The sequence below is a fragment of the Scyliorhinus torazame genome, chromosome 13, assembly GCF_047496885.1.
Source record: "Scyliorhinus torazame isolate Kashiwa2021f chromosome 13, sScyTor2.1, whole genome shotgun sequence".
NCBI lineage: Eukaryota > Metazoa > Chordata > Chondrichthyes > Carcharhiniformes > Scyliorhinidae > Scyliorhinus > Scyliorhinus torazame.
The window spans coordinates 195277128-195293382 of record NC_092719.1 but is presented as its reverse complement, the minus strand read 5'-3'; the positions used below and the strand labels follow the sequence as shown (position 1 = coordinate 195293382).

General features: G+C 45.3%; 1 protein-coding gene across 2 annotated transcripts in view; it reads right to left on the bottom strand.

Moving 5' to 3' along the window:
- Positions 1-291: 291 nt before the first annotated feature.
- Positions 292-16255, bottom strand: part of LOC140388485 (uncharacterized) — a 51366-nt gene continuing 35402 nt past the window's right edge. For both annotated transcript variants that reach the window (XM_072472757.1, XM_072472756.1), the window contains one exon: positions 292-4838. In XM_072472757.1, coding sequence (XP_072328858.1) covers positions 4668-4838 — 171 coding nt within the window. In that variant the 3' untranslated portion in view covers positions 292-4667. The remainder of the gene's footprint in view (positions 4839-16255) is intronic.

The following is a 16255-nucleotide window of genomic DNA, read 5'->3' as shown; positions in this document are numbered from 1 at the left end:
TTGTACAGTCAAATGTCTTTCTGTGCCCACAGTTCATCTGTCTCATTCACTAGACTTCTGGCATTTAAATATTTGCCATTAATAATTGAACAGTTCCTTTGCTTTCCATGTTCTAGCTGTTGCTTTGTTGACCTTCCATACTCATTGCACTCTTGTCCAGCACTTTACTACAGGAAGGTTACTCTACCAAGCCAAGACTGGGTGACAAATGCTTACCTTGGACACTTTTGGTGCAAGCAAAACATTGGTCTATTTTGTACAATACACAAGGAAATAAAAACGTAAAAGTACTAGGTGTGGTATCACTTTAATCAGTTAAAGATTGTGGCAGGTGGTCAGAAATTGTCTGCTAGATACAGTACTTGAGTTACAGATATAAAGAAATGTTGATGATGACACCTCAATTACTCATTGTGTATGTAACATTTGGACTTCTTTGTGGAAACTATGATAATGAATGGGTTTGAACAAGAATTGCATCTCGACTGATAGTCATAAACAAAACTATGATTGTACATTGTACAAGAGATTTATTATTGGTCCTATAATGCCGGTTGTGATTGCCAGTCAGCATTACATGGTTACCAAGGAATACACCTAGTCCAAGTATGGACCGGGTGGAGTAGGGTTAACAAACTTTTCATCAGAAGCTTCAATAATTACTATTGGTTTAGAGGTTAAAAAGGGTAGACAAAGCACCTATAGAACATCTTTCCCAGGGATACCGTGTTATTGTTGCTCTAGGTAATGTTGAGCCACTGTGTCAATTACACTTTCCTTATGTTCACAAAAGACAAGAGGGTAAGTACAGAGTGCAGCAGCAATGAAGTGCTGGAATCAAATCTCGATGTTTGTCACCCAGGATGGGTGCACAAGGCAATAACTGTTCAGGTTCTGCAAGATTCTCAAACACATGACACTCAAAAACAGTGGGTGATGGGTGTTATTTTACAGAGGGGCTCAATAATGGACTTGAGGCTCAGATCACACATCGGGTGGTGTACTCAAATGTGAGATATGAAATTGTGCTGTGATTGATAAAACAAATAAAACAATGCCTCAGGGACTGTAATAATCTTTGTGGCGATTGGGCTCAATTAGCACTTAAACAAGAATGGGATTGATTTCTTACTGGAAGGCAGAGACCATTTTTGTTTCAGTACACTCTCACCAGAGAAGGTCCATTATGGATTGGATGGGAGATGGAGCTGTTGTTAGATATAGAAAGTCAATATTATAATCAAGGCAAATTAATTGACCAGTTGAAAGGGTTAAAATTGTAAATGAGAGAGGTGTGATTAAGTATATGGTATATGGAGAATATGGTAAATCACGAACAAGAGTAGCCAATACATGAAAAATTGCCCAACTGGACAATCACCCGATGAACAATTGCAAAAATGGGTGTCTGGGAAGGAAAATCTTTATTTGGTTTGACAATTCTCCAGTGTCCATATTGCAGAGGTTACCCAGTAAATGTACATACTACTGGGACATTTGGGATTCTTATTCAGGTACCATGGTTTGAGGACCAAACTGGATACAATTTTGAGCAAGTAGAGGGTGAAACTCTGGAGCACCTTAATCCTCCACAATTTGGTGTATAGAGCAAGTAGAGGGTAAAACTCTGGAGTACCTTAATCCTCCACTATATTTAATAAAAAGGATAAATGGAAAGTGAGTTTAGATTTAGACAAGGAGGTAGCCGAGCATGTGAAGCAATAACACTAGATCACAATCACATATTTACTTTTGCAGACAAATCACCCTCACAGCTGTGTGATATTCAGATGATCTCCTTATTACATATACTGCAAAAAGAAAGCACCTCAAAAACCATGTTTTATCATGGTGTAAGTGTGGCTGCGTCTGCTTCCATTAGTGAATAGCTGTTTATATCTTCCCACACATTTGGATTGAGGAACCATCAAATTTTTTGATTTCTGGTTGTCAAACATACCACCACAATACAGGTGGGAGCTGCCTTTCAACCTATCGAACAAGTAGAGGGTAAACCTCTTAAGGAGTATCTAAACAACTGCAGCATTTGAATATCCTGAACAGCTACCTCTAATAGACATTTAGTAAATATGCAACCATGAGTCTGAAAGAGGCATATGAGTTTTAGGAGCTTGTGACTTATAGCAAAATATGAATCATGCAGGAGAAACGCCTTGGGCTATGTTGTCGTCTCAGACTTCTCATTGCCTAGATGGTAGTGACTGTAGCATTATTGGTTAGTAATTGATGGTTTTGAAAGTTGGTGAGATTTTTAAAATTCCTAATGAAAAATTTAAAATAGTGGAGTTATTGATCTGGAAGTAAGGAATCTGAGAAAGATTTCTTCATCTTCAAGGTCATGACTAAGATAATTCAGTTGTTATAAATATATATGTACGATGAAGATTAACGTTAATGGTTCTTTTTAACACTCTCATTATATTTGATTTGTCAGTGTACAATTTAATTAACACTATGAGAATTTTACACCACCCTCTGGATGTGTTTGAGTCAGGGGGCATATAAAATAGGAAGGGTGGCTTTCCCACCACTTTCCCCCATAATAGAGTGGGTGGGTAAGGCTGCCCTTAGGCCTATTGAGGTCTTTATCTGGCTAATTAATGGGCAGTTAAGGACTTAATTCTACCTCGGGTACCAAAACACATGGACATAAACAGGTTCAGGAAGCGCGCAATCGAGCGGTCATCCAGCCCGACTGTCCGCCCCTCTACCACAGCTATATTTGTGGCTGGGTGTCCCTAGAGAGAGAGCACACAATATCTGCCAGCAGCATCGGGTCTTCTGTGCCTGATGAACACAACGACTGGATGTTTTATTGACCCTTTAATCATGTTTTGATTTGATGTTAAATTTCTTTTGTGATTTGTTTTTGTTCCCTTCAGGGGCTGCTCTTTTCATTTTTCCATCATTTTGTTTAATTTAGTTTTAACCAAAATAGTATAACAGATGGACGATGGAAGAGAGGAAAGTGGCCAGCTGCTTTTATCATCTGAGGAGAAAAGGCAGGAAGGAAGGAGGGGGTGCCATGTGTGCATAAGGGGCACCACCTCAACATGGTACCCCTTTGTGCCACCACCTGCTCCCAAATCTCAACCCAGCACCTTTGCCTCCCCAGGATCTATGATCATCCCCCATCCAAAAACTTTGAGATTCACCTTTGAGTCCAGTCACCATGGTCTTCTTCTTGGGATTGAGTGTAGCCCTAGCATGGCTCACTGTTGAGTTCTGGCACGGCTGGGATTATTCAGCTGCCGGCTAATCAAATTGGCAGGGCAGAAGTCCCAATCTCACCTGAAGGCCGCTGCAGCATATTATCACTGTGGGGCAGCCTTTTTTAAAGTTAGTCACAAGCACGTTTGGGGGGCAGGGACCAATACACCAGCACTTCTGTAAATATCAGCCTAATGGTTCAGGTGTTTGTTGAAATAACAGGTCATTTGAGATTTGTATCTCTTGATTTGTTTTCATGACCACATTGGGAAACAGGTAATCAAGGCAGTTTTGAGATGAAGAGTGGAACAATGGCATCTGTTGTGCTGAAGGAATATATATTTTCTTGTGCACAACAGCACTTCTCATAATTAATTATCAATGAGAATTATCATGAGAAACAGGATATAAAGACACTCAAGAACTCAACTCTATCCAAGACAAAGCAGCCTGTTTGATAGGCACCCATCCATCTCCTTTAACATTAAAAGTAAGTAAAGTCACCATAGTCCCAGATGACCATAGGCTGCTTTCCCCTTTTGAGGGAGAGCTGACTGGTGGTGATTTAACCTGAGGATCGCCACACCTTAGGTGAGGGGCAAAATTGAGAAGGTGGAGCCTTCATGAATAACCTCAGCCAGTATGGAAACTGAACCGTGCTGTTGACCTCGCTCTGCATCACGAACCAGCTGTCCAGCCCAATGAGCTAAACTGACCCCTTTAACATTCCCGCAATCATTAGAGTAATGGCAGCAATGTGTACAATCTATAAGATGCCACATAGTAACTTGCCATGGCTCCTTTGACAGCACCTTCGAAACCCATGACCTCTCCTACCTAGAAGAACAAGGACAGCAGATATAGATCCATGCTTGGAAATATATTAATGTTCCATCGATATTGCTGGTCAAAGTCCTGGAACTCTCCCTAATTGCACTGTGGGTGTACATGCAGAGTGCAGCAATTCGAGAAGTTAATGGCGGCCAGTGACGCTCACATCCCATGAATGAATTTGAAAAATCCAGAAGCTTTTCTTGACAAATCGAAGAGGGCCTCAGTATTGGATAGGAACAATGACAATGTGGGGAAAAAGCACACAGTTGTATGGCAATTCCTCTGTATGACTGTTGCTTAAATATATTGTGTTTAACTAGACTTGGTTCAATGCAAATAAACAAGAGTCACTGCAAACTATCTTCTGGTGTCAGAAACCTATTACAATTTCCACAATAACCATAAATAATAGATGGTTTTTCAGAATAATCTATCATTATCATAATATTTCATTATAACGCAACCAATTTATCGCAAACTTCACTTTTGTCCTAAATATATTTAACTAACTTATATAATTGTATTATCCAGTTTCATTTTCAAACACATGCCCTGAGTTTTTTCAGCTATCGGAGGCTGATAATGTGCTCGGTAGGATATCTTCAGTGTGAATGCGCAGTGTAGTTACTGTAATTCTCTTCACATTGCTGAACACACTTTATGAAGTAATTGCGGTCATGGATGGCTCCAAGAAGGTCTGTCTGAACTAGACAAATATCATACAGCTCAGAGGTTGAGGCAATCCTGGTTCCAGCACCATCCTCCACAAATACCTGATTATTTGCAAACAAAAAAGGAAAATCACTGATTTGAAAATTATGCTGTACCTGAAGTATTTTTCAATAAATTATCAATGCCAATGTGGTACAGTATTTCATTCATAATTCTGAAATTCTCAAACATTAACGCATGTCAGTAGTGTGGCATGATATGTATGTAAAAAATACCTGGAATTAATTCATTGGTGAGACATTTTCTTCACTATACAGAAACATTATCCCAGGTAGAGACTTCAGTGAGAATACTAGTACACAGCAAACTGTCAAGTCAGCTATTTGTGGTGCAATAATCCTGTTGGCAGTGACTGATCGTACAACATCAATGTAAAACCCAGCAGACACAATATTTAATCAATTTCAGTCATTCACGCCTTTCAGGCTGAGCAAATGAGATTCTTACATGGAGTTTTTGCAATTAATTTGCACCAGAATATCTTGCTGCTTATCTGTGAATGACAATAAATATGTAACAATAAAATACCATTAGGCAGTCACTCCACTCATTGTTAACAACAGTGGCCAATCGTTCCACGTCTTCATGTGAGACGAGTATTAGATGCAGCATTTATTGGATAACTCTAGTGATCAAGGGCATGGGTTACTTTTGATGCATTTGATTCTGAGTAAGTGAAAGATTTCAAAGTTTACATAAATTCTGACAAAGCAAAATACTGTGGATGTTGGAAATCTGAAATAGAGACAGCATGGTGGCACAGGGACCCAGGTTCGATTCTGACCTCTAGTGACTGTGTGGAGTTTGCACGTAATCCCCGTGTCTGCGTGGGTTTCCTCTGGGTGCTCTGGTTTCCTCCCACAGTCCAAAGATGTGCAGGTAAGGTGGATTGGTCTTGCTAAATTGGCCCTTAGGGTGGTGTTGCAGGAATAGGGCAAGGGATTGGGCCTAGGTGTAGTGGTCTTTCGAAGGGTCAGTGCAGGATTAATGGGACGATTGGCCTCCTTTTGCACTATAAGGATTTTATAAATCAATGAAATGCTGGAAATGTTAATGCTTCAGGTCAATGACCTTTTATCGGATCAGGAAAAAGTTAGAGATGTAATAGATTTTGAGCAAGGGGTGGGTGGGACACAGATAATTAGAAGGCCTGTGGAGGGTAGGAGACAGGAGAGATGTAATGACAGAGGTAAGAGATCTTATGGGTCCCAAAGGGAATGGTGGTCAGATAAGAAATGAAACAAAAGAATATTAAACAGTAAACAGTGTGCCACTGTCTGAAAACAAAAGAGAAAACTGAAACATGCAAAGAATAGGAATCAAAAGGTGTGGTCAGAGATCACGATATTAAATTGTTGGACTAAATGTTGTGTGTTAAGGCTGTAAAATGCCTAATCAAAAATTGAGGTGCGGTTCTTCAAGCTTACGTAGAGCTTCACAGGAACAGTGCAGCAGGCCAAGGACAGAAATGTCAGTATGAGAGCATGGTAGGGAATTAAAATGGCAGGTCACCAGAAATTTGGCTTCATACTTGTGGTCTAAACGGAGATGTTCCACAAAGTGGTCACTTAATCTGTGTTTGATCTCCCTTGTGGAGAGGAGACCATGGGCGGGATTCTCCACTCCCGCGCCGAAGTGACCGCGCGTCGTGAACGCCGTCGAGGTTCACGACGGCGCGAAACGGCCCCGATCCTGACCGATTCAGGCCCTGACAATGGGCCAGGATCGGGGCCGCGTCATCTACACGCACCAGGCCTTGTCGCCCGCGTAAAGGCGGCGCCGCATAGATGACGCGGCCAGCGCCGCATAACGGGCGTCATCCGCGCATGCGAGGTTGCTGTCCTCCCTAAGTCCGCCCCGCAAGAAAATGTCTGACGGATCCTGCGGGGCCGCGGAAGGAAGGAGGTCCTCCTTCAGAGAGGACGGCCCGACGATCGGTGGGCATCGATCGCGGGCCACCCCAACATTTGTGGTACCCCCCCGGTGCAGGATCCCCCTCACCCCCCTGCAGGCCGCCCCCCCCAGCGTTCACGACGGCAGCGACCAGGTGTGGACGGTGCCGGGGGGAACCCGCCGTTTTGGCCTGTCCGCTCGGCCCATCCGGGCCTGAGAATAGCGGGGGTGCCGGAGAATCGCCATTTTGGGTGTCTCCAGCGAATCTCCGGCCTGTGAAACTCGACCGGGCCGTTCCCGCCGCTTGGGAGAATCACGGGAGGGCGTCGGACCGGCGGCCCGGGAAATTTTGGCGGCCCAGGCGATTCTCCCAACCGGCGCGGGAGTGGAGAATCGCGCCCCATAAATTGTGCCTTGAAAGAATTATTGAAAGTGTGTTTTTATTCAGCTCATTGACAATCAACCATCAATGTCCAAAATCAGAAATTATTTTCCTCTTCACCAAGAGAATGGCTGGGTTAGAGGAGGTTATAGGAAGGGTTGCCAATCCTCTAGGATTGACCTAGAGTCTCCATGAATTGAAGAAGGGCTAAACAGCTGGCTTATAATGCAGAACAAGGCCAGCAGTGTGGGTTCAATTCCTGTACCGGCCTCCCGAACAGGCGCATTTGGGGCTTTTCGCAGTAACTTCATTGAAGCCTACTCGTGACAATAAGTGATTAATTATTATTATTATTAATAAGATCAATCTTCAGGACACTGCTGTGTGCAATCCTGGAGAAAAATCATCGGGACATTAAAAACATTGGTTTATTTTGTCACTTTCTTTAAACTTTTCTCTTTACCGGATAGCAAAATAGATAATGGGGAAAAAAGGCTGTTTGGCTGACTGTCAAGCATCATCCAATTGGGTAATGAGTGTTTTCTATTGGCATAGAAAGGTGGCGTGTCACAAGGATGGAAGTGTTGGCTGACTTTATGAATTGAATTTAAATTCCACAGTTGGCAGTGGAATTTAATGCTCTGGGAACAAGAGTCCAGTGACATTCCCACTGTGTCACCGTCTTCCCCTATGGGGAATTAGTCAAAATGGATGCAGGAACCGACTCCACAGGATCTATGGACAGTGGGTACCATGGACTGGTCTGTGGTGTTGGCGGCACAGAGATCTTTGGAGGGGATTCCAGCTGCACCTCAGCTGGCGACTTCCTCTAACCATACAGAGCAACCGAAAAGGGGTAAGCATGTCTTGGAAGCCTCTGGAGATGCCCCCATGGGCATCTCCATGATGAGAATGACCACCACATGCATCTCAGCTGCTAGCTGACCAGTGAGCAGGTTGTCTACACCTCCTCCAAGGCCCCTAGAAGAGAACCACACAAGAGTGACCAAGTTGTGCAGAGCACTAAGTTAGGTCACTGGGGTGTCTTCCTTTGTGAACTTTGCACACAATATAAATATATGTTAAGGAACATGTCTAGGCCTCCTTTTATTGCTGACACAACAGGAAAAGTGGTAAACTATGGTGAAAGATTTAGCAGGATACTCCATGGTGAGAACAAAGTCTCTGGGCAGATGTGTCCTTTCATTGGTGGTAAATGATTAAGGTGCTCCAGGCTGCATCTTCTTTGCAGGTGTTTTCACACGCATCTCAGACTCCCTTCCATGCTATGCCCTTCAACATGGGTGAAAAGGTCTCAGCTTTTTCACTGAATCACAAGATCCTTGACATTCATGGCATCCTCAGGAGCCCTACCTGTCCTGAACTGTGTCTCGACACCTCCCTGTGCAATGGAGGAACTTCCTTGTTCAGTAGTATCTCCTACTGCCTTCATTCCTCCTCCTCACTTGCCTCTTGCACCTCCCCCAATGAGCTGTCTCCTTCCAGGATATCAAAGTCCTCACTCTGGAAGTCAGGATATGGAGAACACAGCAAACCACCAGATTGACAAGGATCTTTGCAGTAGAGTATTGGATAACATCACCCAAGCTATCCAGACACTGAAATCTCACCTTTACCAGCTCAGTCATGATCCTGCTAAGCAGGTAGCTTTAGCTCTATCGCCTCTGTCTAGAGTCATAAATGGAAGAATGACATAGCTTTAAGGGATATTCCTTGTATCCTAGGAAATATACGTGGACTTTGGGGTTGGTGTGTAGAGCAGAGATAGCGTGGACTGGTGGAGGATGACAGGGTCATGCCAGGTGCCAGCAAAGTGAGCCCACAGATGCAGGAAGCTCTTGTTGAGGTTGCAGACCAGTTAGATGTTGAGGGGGTGAAAGCCTTTCATGTTGATGAATCCAGCTGGCTGGTCGTTGGGTGCCTTGATGGTCACATGGATGCAGTCGATGAGGCCCTACATGATAGAGGAATCCAGTGATGGTGGCAAAAGAAAATGCCCTTTATGCCTGTGAGGCAGTGTCCTGTGTAAAATGAATATACTGTCCAGTTCTGGCAGAGAGGTCATCGGTAATTAATGAGATGTAGTGGGGTGTAAGATGTTATTAAGGTCCACACCTAATCCTCAGAAGATGCCAGATGAGAAGTTTAGAACCAACATTACTTTTGACGATCACAGATAGGGCATAGTGATCAGTGCTACGAGGTACAAGGTCTTGGGCCATGAGGTCACGGGGTGTTGAGCAGTCAAATGCCTGGTTAGTAGCAGTCCCTTGACCAGGTATCATTCATCTCAAGGTAGCTCTATTTAAGTGGTAGATCCTGTGTTGATCTTATGGCCTCTGTTGTAGTCCTGCCCCTCTTTCCTCTCACATGCCCCCCTATTGCTCAGGATTCCACTCTTCCTATGGATGATGCCACTGTGCCCAAATTCTGACAAGCATGCCTCCACTGCCAGCTGCAGCCCTTCCTTCTGGACAGGTGGCCATCCAATTATCTGATTGACCTCTACCCCCACAATGCCAGGGGGAGATGACCCTGTTCAATTCCCAAGCACTATACCCACCACTTGCACAACTCCAAAGACACCTCATTATTGAATGTTGACTGTCCCACTGACCCTCTGTTCCACTGACTCCATAAGGGCCGGGGTGATTCCCTAGGCAGCCATGACCGGCTCCTCGCTTTATCCACCTCCCTTCAGCTGATCTGCAACAAAAGACACAAGTAACCCATGTGCCCCTTTAATCATTCCACCCTTCATCTTTAATACCTCTATTATCATGTGTGCTCTGCCCAAAAGCAGGGCCTTAGCTCATCGTCCTCTCCATCTCTCTGTCCCGTGTCAGTCTTTTCATTCCCCAATAAATTGCTTCAATTTTCAAGCCATCCAGCACTGATTCTCTCCAACTCTTTTTTTCTTCCCTCCATAACTTCTTATTAGTCATTTCCTCTTTAAGATGGTACCTGCCCAGTCTCTCTGCCTTTTCTTAGTTACGTTCCACAAAATTCCTTGTTTGTTCACTCTCCTCAGCACTTCATCGTTTGTTACTTTTTCTATTCAACCAATCCTTTTCATTCTCCTCCAAACACATATCAAAGCTATTTCGCAAGTTGGTCTCCTTTTCCATAACGTCCAAGACTCACATCCATACGAAACAAGACTCCAAATCACACTCATTACAAGTTGTTTATCAAATTGTTTATTCAGCTTATTTCGCAAATGTCTCTTCTTACTGCGGCTTTTTTCATTGCTGTCCTTGTTCTTGTGTCTTTGCTACCCTTTCAATTGCAGATATTATGCTTCCTAAATACTTGAATTCTTGCATTTATTCTAGTTCCTTTTCTTCTCTGAATATATGAATATTAATATTTTCAGGGATGCATCACTTTAGTTTTGCCACTGCTCACTTTCATCCCAAAATTCATGTCAGCTGTTTCTCATCTATTTACTAGTTCTTAAAATCCTTCCCTCTGTTCTTTCTACATGTGCTATGTCATCTGCAAATCTAACTGATGTTATAATTCGTTGTCCGTCTTAACACCAGATTCTGTGGCTTCAAATGTTTCTTTAATAATTGCTTCTGCAAAGGCATTTAAGAATACTGGTGATAAGTAACACAACTTGTCAAACTTCTCTTCCAATTACACATTGTTCAAACTTCCCATTGGCTGCTTTCACTTTTGCAAATCATGTACAGATTTCTTATGAGTCATCTATCTCTCCAGTATATTTCAAAGTCTTTCAGCACTGTCAAGAGCTTAATCTAGTCAACCCGGTCAAACGCTTCTTCAAAGTTTAGAAAACAAACATCTACTTCTGGTCCAAACTCTAATCTGCATTCATGCAATTTTATGATGCTGATTGCATCACTCATCACTTTTCCTCTCTGCAATCCAAACTGGTCATCTCTGATATAGTTCTGCACCTTCCCATTCACTCAATTTCAATTCTCAACCAAAGCTTTGAAGTATGGACAATCAAACGAATTGTACAAATTGTAACAAGCTTTCAATCTAATTTAATTAGCCTCAATATGAAGAAGAGGGGGATCCCTGACTGGTTATTCCCCCATCCTGATTACCATTGTTAGTGTCAAGAACGGTGTCCTGTAACATCAACATCCTGGGGTTACCACTGACCAAAACTGAACTGGACTAGCCATATAAATACTGCAGCTACCAGAACAGGTCAAAGGGTAGGATTCCTGCAGAGAGTAACTCACCCCCAATCCCTGCATAACCTGTCCACCATCTACAAGGCACAAGTCAGGAGTGGAATGGAATACTCTCCACTTGCCTGGATGAGTGCAGCTCCAACAACATTCAAGAATCATAGAATTTACAGTGCAGAAGGAGGCCATTCAGCCCATCGAGTCTGCACCGGCTCTTGGAAAGAGCACCCTACCCAAGGTCAAAACCTCCACCCTATCCCCATAACCCAGTAACCCCACCCAACACTAAGGGCAATTTATCATGGCCAATCCACCTAACCTGCACATCTTTGGACTGTGGGAGGAAACCGGAGCACCCGGAGGAAACCCATGCACATACGGGGAGGATGTGCAGACTCCGCACAGACCGTGACCCAAGCCGGAATCGAACCTGTGACCCTGGAGCTGTGAAGCAATTGTGCTATCCACAATGCTACCGTGCTGCCTTGTACCACCATCCAGGTTAAAGCAGCCCACTTGATTGCTACCCCTTTCACAAACATTTAATCCCTCCACCATCAACAAACAGTGGTAGCTGTGTGTACCATCTACAAGATGTATGTACCGCAGGGATGGGCAATAAATGCTGAACAAGCCAGCAACATCCACATCCTGCAACTGGATAAAAAGAAACTGGCAGGCTCTTTGGCGCTTGTATTTTCATGGATCTGCCACCTAGTTTCCACCTCCGGGGGGGGGGGGGGGGGGTCACAGCAGTGGGGTGTGTGCATAATTCAGTATAAGTAGGGCACATTTTCTACCTGTAGAAACTCATCCCAGTTATCCAAATCCAGGCTGGCATGAGCCAGAGCTTCAGAGACGCATCCTTTCCCAAGTGTGTATTTTCTGCCATATTTAACCAATCAAAACAACATAGTTCACCAGCACAAAGTGCCAGTAAACTTTCTGCTGTCTGCCCTTCTTGGTACAGGCTTGTAGAGTATCTGGTTCCAAATTGGTTGGCCAGTAATCATGGACCAGTGTTGGATCCAAGCAGAGTGACCACAAGGAAACGATAGGTCAGAGGCATAAACAAAGATTTATTGAAACACTCTACTCCACTCCCCAAAGGGTTCTCCAGACAGACTCCCCTTGTTAAGGGGAAGCCCCGCCCCATTAACGGGAAAGTTCATCTTCAGCTGAGGTTACGGGGAATCTGATAGTCCACACCCCGTGACCTCTGTGAGGATTGTAACAACCAAAATGGTTGCTCTGCTGTTGAGCATGGAACAATCAGGCACATTATTCTTCAGGACCACATGTCATTTTAATGGCAGTGGTGAGTGGGGGAGTATGAAAAAGGGGCTAAAGGTTAGTCAGGGACATGTTACACTGGCTCCCAAAAACAAAGGGACTGGTTTAGCACACAGGGCTAACCGCTGGCTTTTAAAGCAAACCAAGCAGGTCAGCAGCATGGTTCAATTCCCGTACCAGCCTCCCCAAACAGGTGCCGGAATGTGGCGACTAGGGGCTTTTCACAGTAACTTCATTGAAGCCTACTTGTGACAATAAGCAATTTTCATTTCATTAATTTTTCATTTTCAATCCACATCCTAATTATAACAAAGGCAGTGACATTTTCATCATTATTGCCTTAGCAAAAATGGAGGCTAACAATGCCTGTATGTGTTGCTAGGACAGGTGGAACTATAGTTAATAGAAGAAATTGTCATACTTTATAGTTTGTAGTTTTGCAGTAATATTTTTAAAATAGTGGGAAGTTGTGCTTGGAGTCCGAGGAGATAGGAGAGGTGCTAAATGAATATTTTTCGTCAGTATTCACACAGGAAAAAGACAATGTTGTCGAGGAGAATACTGAGATTCAGGCTACTAGACTAGAAGGGCTTGAGGTTCATAAGGAGGAGGTGTTAGCAATTCTGGAAAGTGTGAAAATAGATAAGTCCCCTGGGCGGATGGGATTTATCCTAGGATTCTCTGGGAAGCTAGGGAGGAGATTGCTGAGCCTTTGGCTTTGATCTTTAAGTCATCTTTGTCTACAGGAATAGTGCCAGAAGACTGGAGGATAGCAAATGTTGTTCCCTTGTTCAGGAAGGGGGTAGAGACAACCCCGGTAACTTTAGGCCAGTGGGTCTTACTTCTGTTGTGGGCAAAATCTTGGAAAGGTTTATAAGAGATAGGATGTATAATCATCTGGAAAGGAATAATTTGATTAGAGATAGTCAACACGGTTTTGTGAAGGGTAGGTCGTCCCTCACAAACCATATATATATATATATACAGCAGCAGCAACTTCCCTTGCTGCACACTCCTTCCTGCTGGTTCCTAAACTGGCCAGCTTTATTTATACTAGGAGTTTACTAATGGTTTCTCCGCCCCCCTCATTGGGGAAGCTCATACTCCCACAGGATTGTGGGATTGTCATTAGTCCCCAGCCAATGATAAGTAGGCAGGTTATAACATCCCTCCCCCCCCAAAGTCCAAGGAATCCACCGAAGACCCTGGCGAAGGAGGGCGTCGGACTCGTTTTGTCGCAGGCCGGACACCATTTGCACGCGACGCTGGATCAGGTGGCGTGTAACGAGACGGAAACCGGCGCTTCCGTGATGAACGGCGCAACTGTTGTACATCCACGGCCTGTGGACCCGAGGATTCCCCCTCTGATGCATCCTGTGTCTCCTTCTCGGAGTCAGAGTATGCTGCCTCCGTCATGTCAGCGTCTCGATCTCCATTCGGTTCTGTAATGACCTGCGCAGGCTTCGAGTGAGGCACCAGTGGAAGATTGTGAGGACTACCTTCCCTTGTCTCTGCGGCTGTAGAAATGAGCTCCGGGGGCGGGGAATCTTTTGAGGGGATAGTCTTCTGGACCGAACGTGGTCTACATGTTTGTGCTGGAGACGACCCTGGGCTTGCACCTGGTAAGATATAGGGCCCGTTCGGCGAAAGATTGCACCAGGAACCCACTGGGCACCACCAGCAAAATTCCGAACGAACATTGGGTCACCGGGCGCAAACTGCCGAATCGGCCGATGCAGAGAAAATCCGTCCCTGCCGTTCTTGTGTGCGCCGTACTTTTGCGCCAATGCCTGGGAAAACCATACTAAGGCGGGTGCCAAGTCTCCGGCCCATTAGGAGTTCCGCGGGAGCTACCCCAGTCACCGCATGGGGGGTGGTCCTATACGTAAACAAAAAGCGAGCCAGTCTCGGTCCATTGATCCGGAAGACTGCTTCTTTAGGCCTCTTTTGAATGTCTGCACTGCGCTCTCTGTCAACCCATTTGAAGCCGGGTGGTAAGGGCCAGTGCGGATATGGCGTATGCCGTTCATCTTCGTGAACCTCGCAAACTCCTCACTCGTGAATGGAGTGCCGTTATCCGTGACCAGCACCTCGGGGAGGCCATGCGTACTAAACGACAAACGCATCTTTTCAATTGTTGCGCAGGACGTTGTCCCCTGCATCTTATGCACCTCTAGCCATTTAGACTGGGCGTCAATTAATAGAAGGAACATGGATCCTTGAAAAGGGCCTGCGAAATCTGCATGCAAGCGTGCCCAAGGCCGCCCTGGCCATTCCCAGTGATGTAGGGGCGCGGCCGGTGGAAGCTTCTGATGCTCCTGGCAAATGGAGCAGTTTTGGGCCACCTTCTCAATGTCGGTGTCGAGGCCTGGCCATCAGACATAACTCCGGGGCCAACCTTTTCATTTTGGTCACACCTGGATGCCCATTGTGCAAGTCTGTTGGTATCAGCTCCTGGCCTTTTTCCGGGATAATCACAAGAGGATGCAGTCTTCCACGCTGAATTCTGACAGCTTGGTGGAAAATGCCCGCAACTCGCCTGGGAGCTGTCTATGCTGCCCACCATACAGGACTATGTGCCGAACCTTTGACAGGACTGGCTCCGTCTGGGTCCATTCATGGATCTGTGATGCCGTGACAGGCAAGGTGTCCATAAAATTTAGGGTTACAACCACCTCACCGGTCGTGGGGGTCGACAGGGGGCCGGTCGATAAAGGCAATCGGCTCAGTGCGTCGGCATTTGCTATCTGCGTACCTGGTTTGTGCTCCAGAGAATACTCATAGGCAGCAAGCAACAAAGCCCAGCGCTGGATGCGTGCAGAAGCAATGGGCGGTATTGGCTTATCCTCTCTGAAAAGTCCCAGCAGAGGCTTATGATCAGTCACGATAGTGAAATGGCGGCCATACACGTACTGGTGGAAGCGTTTCACCGCAAAAATCACTGCCAGGCCCTCCTTCTCGATCTGCGCGTACTTTTTCTCCGCTGCAGTCAATGTGCGGGAGGCGAAAGCTATCGGTCGCTCGGCCCCGTTCTCCATCTTGTGGGACAGGACGGCCCCAATACCATACGGGGATGCATCACATGTGACGAGCAAAGGCTTTCCAGGATCATAGTGGGTTAGTAACCCAGACGACGACAATTGTTGCTTTACCCGCCAGAAAGCGGTTTCTTGCGGCTGACCCCAAACCCAGGTGTGATTTTTTTTTAGCAGAAGGTGCAAGGGGGCCAGCGTAGTTGCCAGATTGGGGAGGAATTTCCCGTAATAGTTTGCGAGACCGAGAAAAGAACGAAGATGCGAAGTGTCAGTCGGGGCGGGGGCCTGTTGAATTGCACGCACCTTCTCTGCGACAGGGTGCAAACCTTCGCGGTCCACCCGATAACCTAGGTAGACTACTTCCTTTGCCTGAAATATGCACTTTGTGCGACGTAAACGGACTCCAGCCTCCGAAAGGCGTCAAAGGACAGCCTCCAGATTTTCCAAATGTTCCTGCTCCGACGTCCCTGTAATCAAAACGTCATCTAACTATACAGCAACACGTGGTAAACCTCTCAAAATGCCCTCCATAACACGTTGAAATATAGCACAGGCAGAGGATACTCCAAAGGGCAACCGTGTATATTCATACAGGCCCCGGTGTGTGTTAATCGTTACATATGGTCGGGAGGCAGGGTCCAGCTCCAACTGCAGGTAGGCGT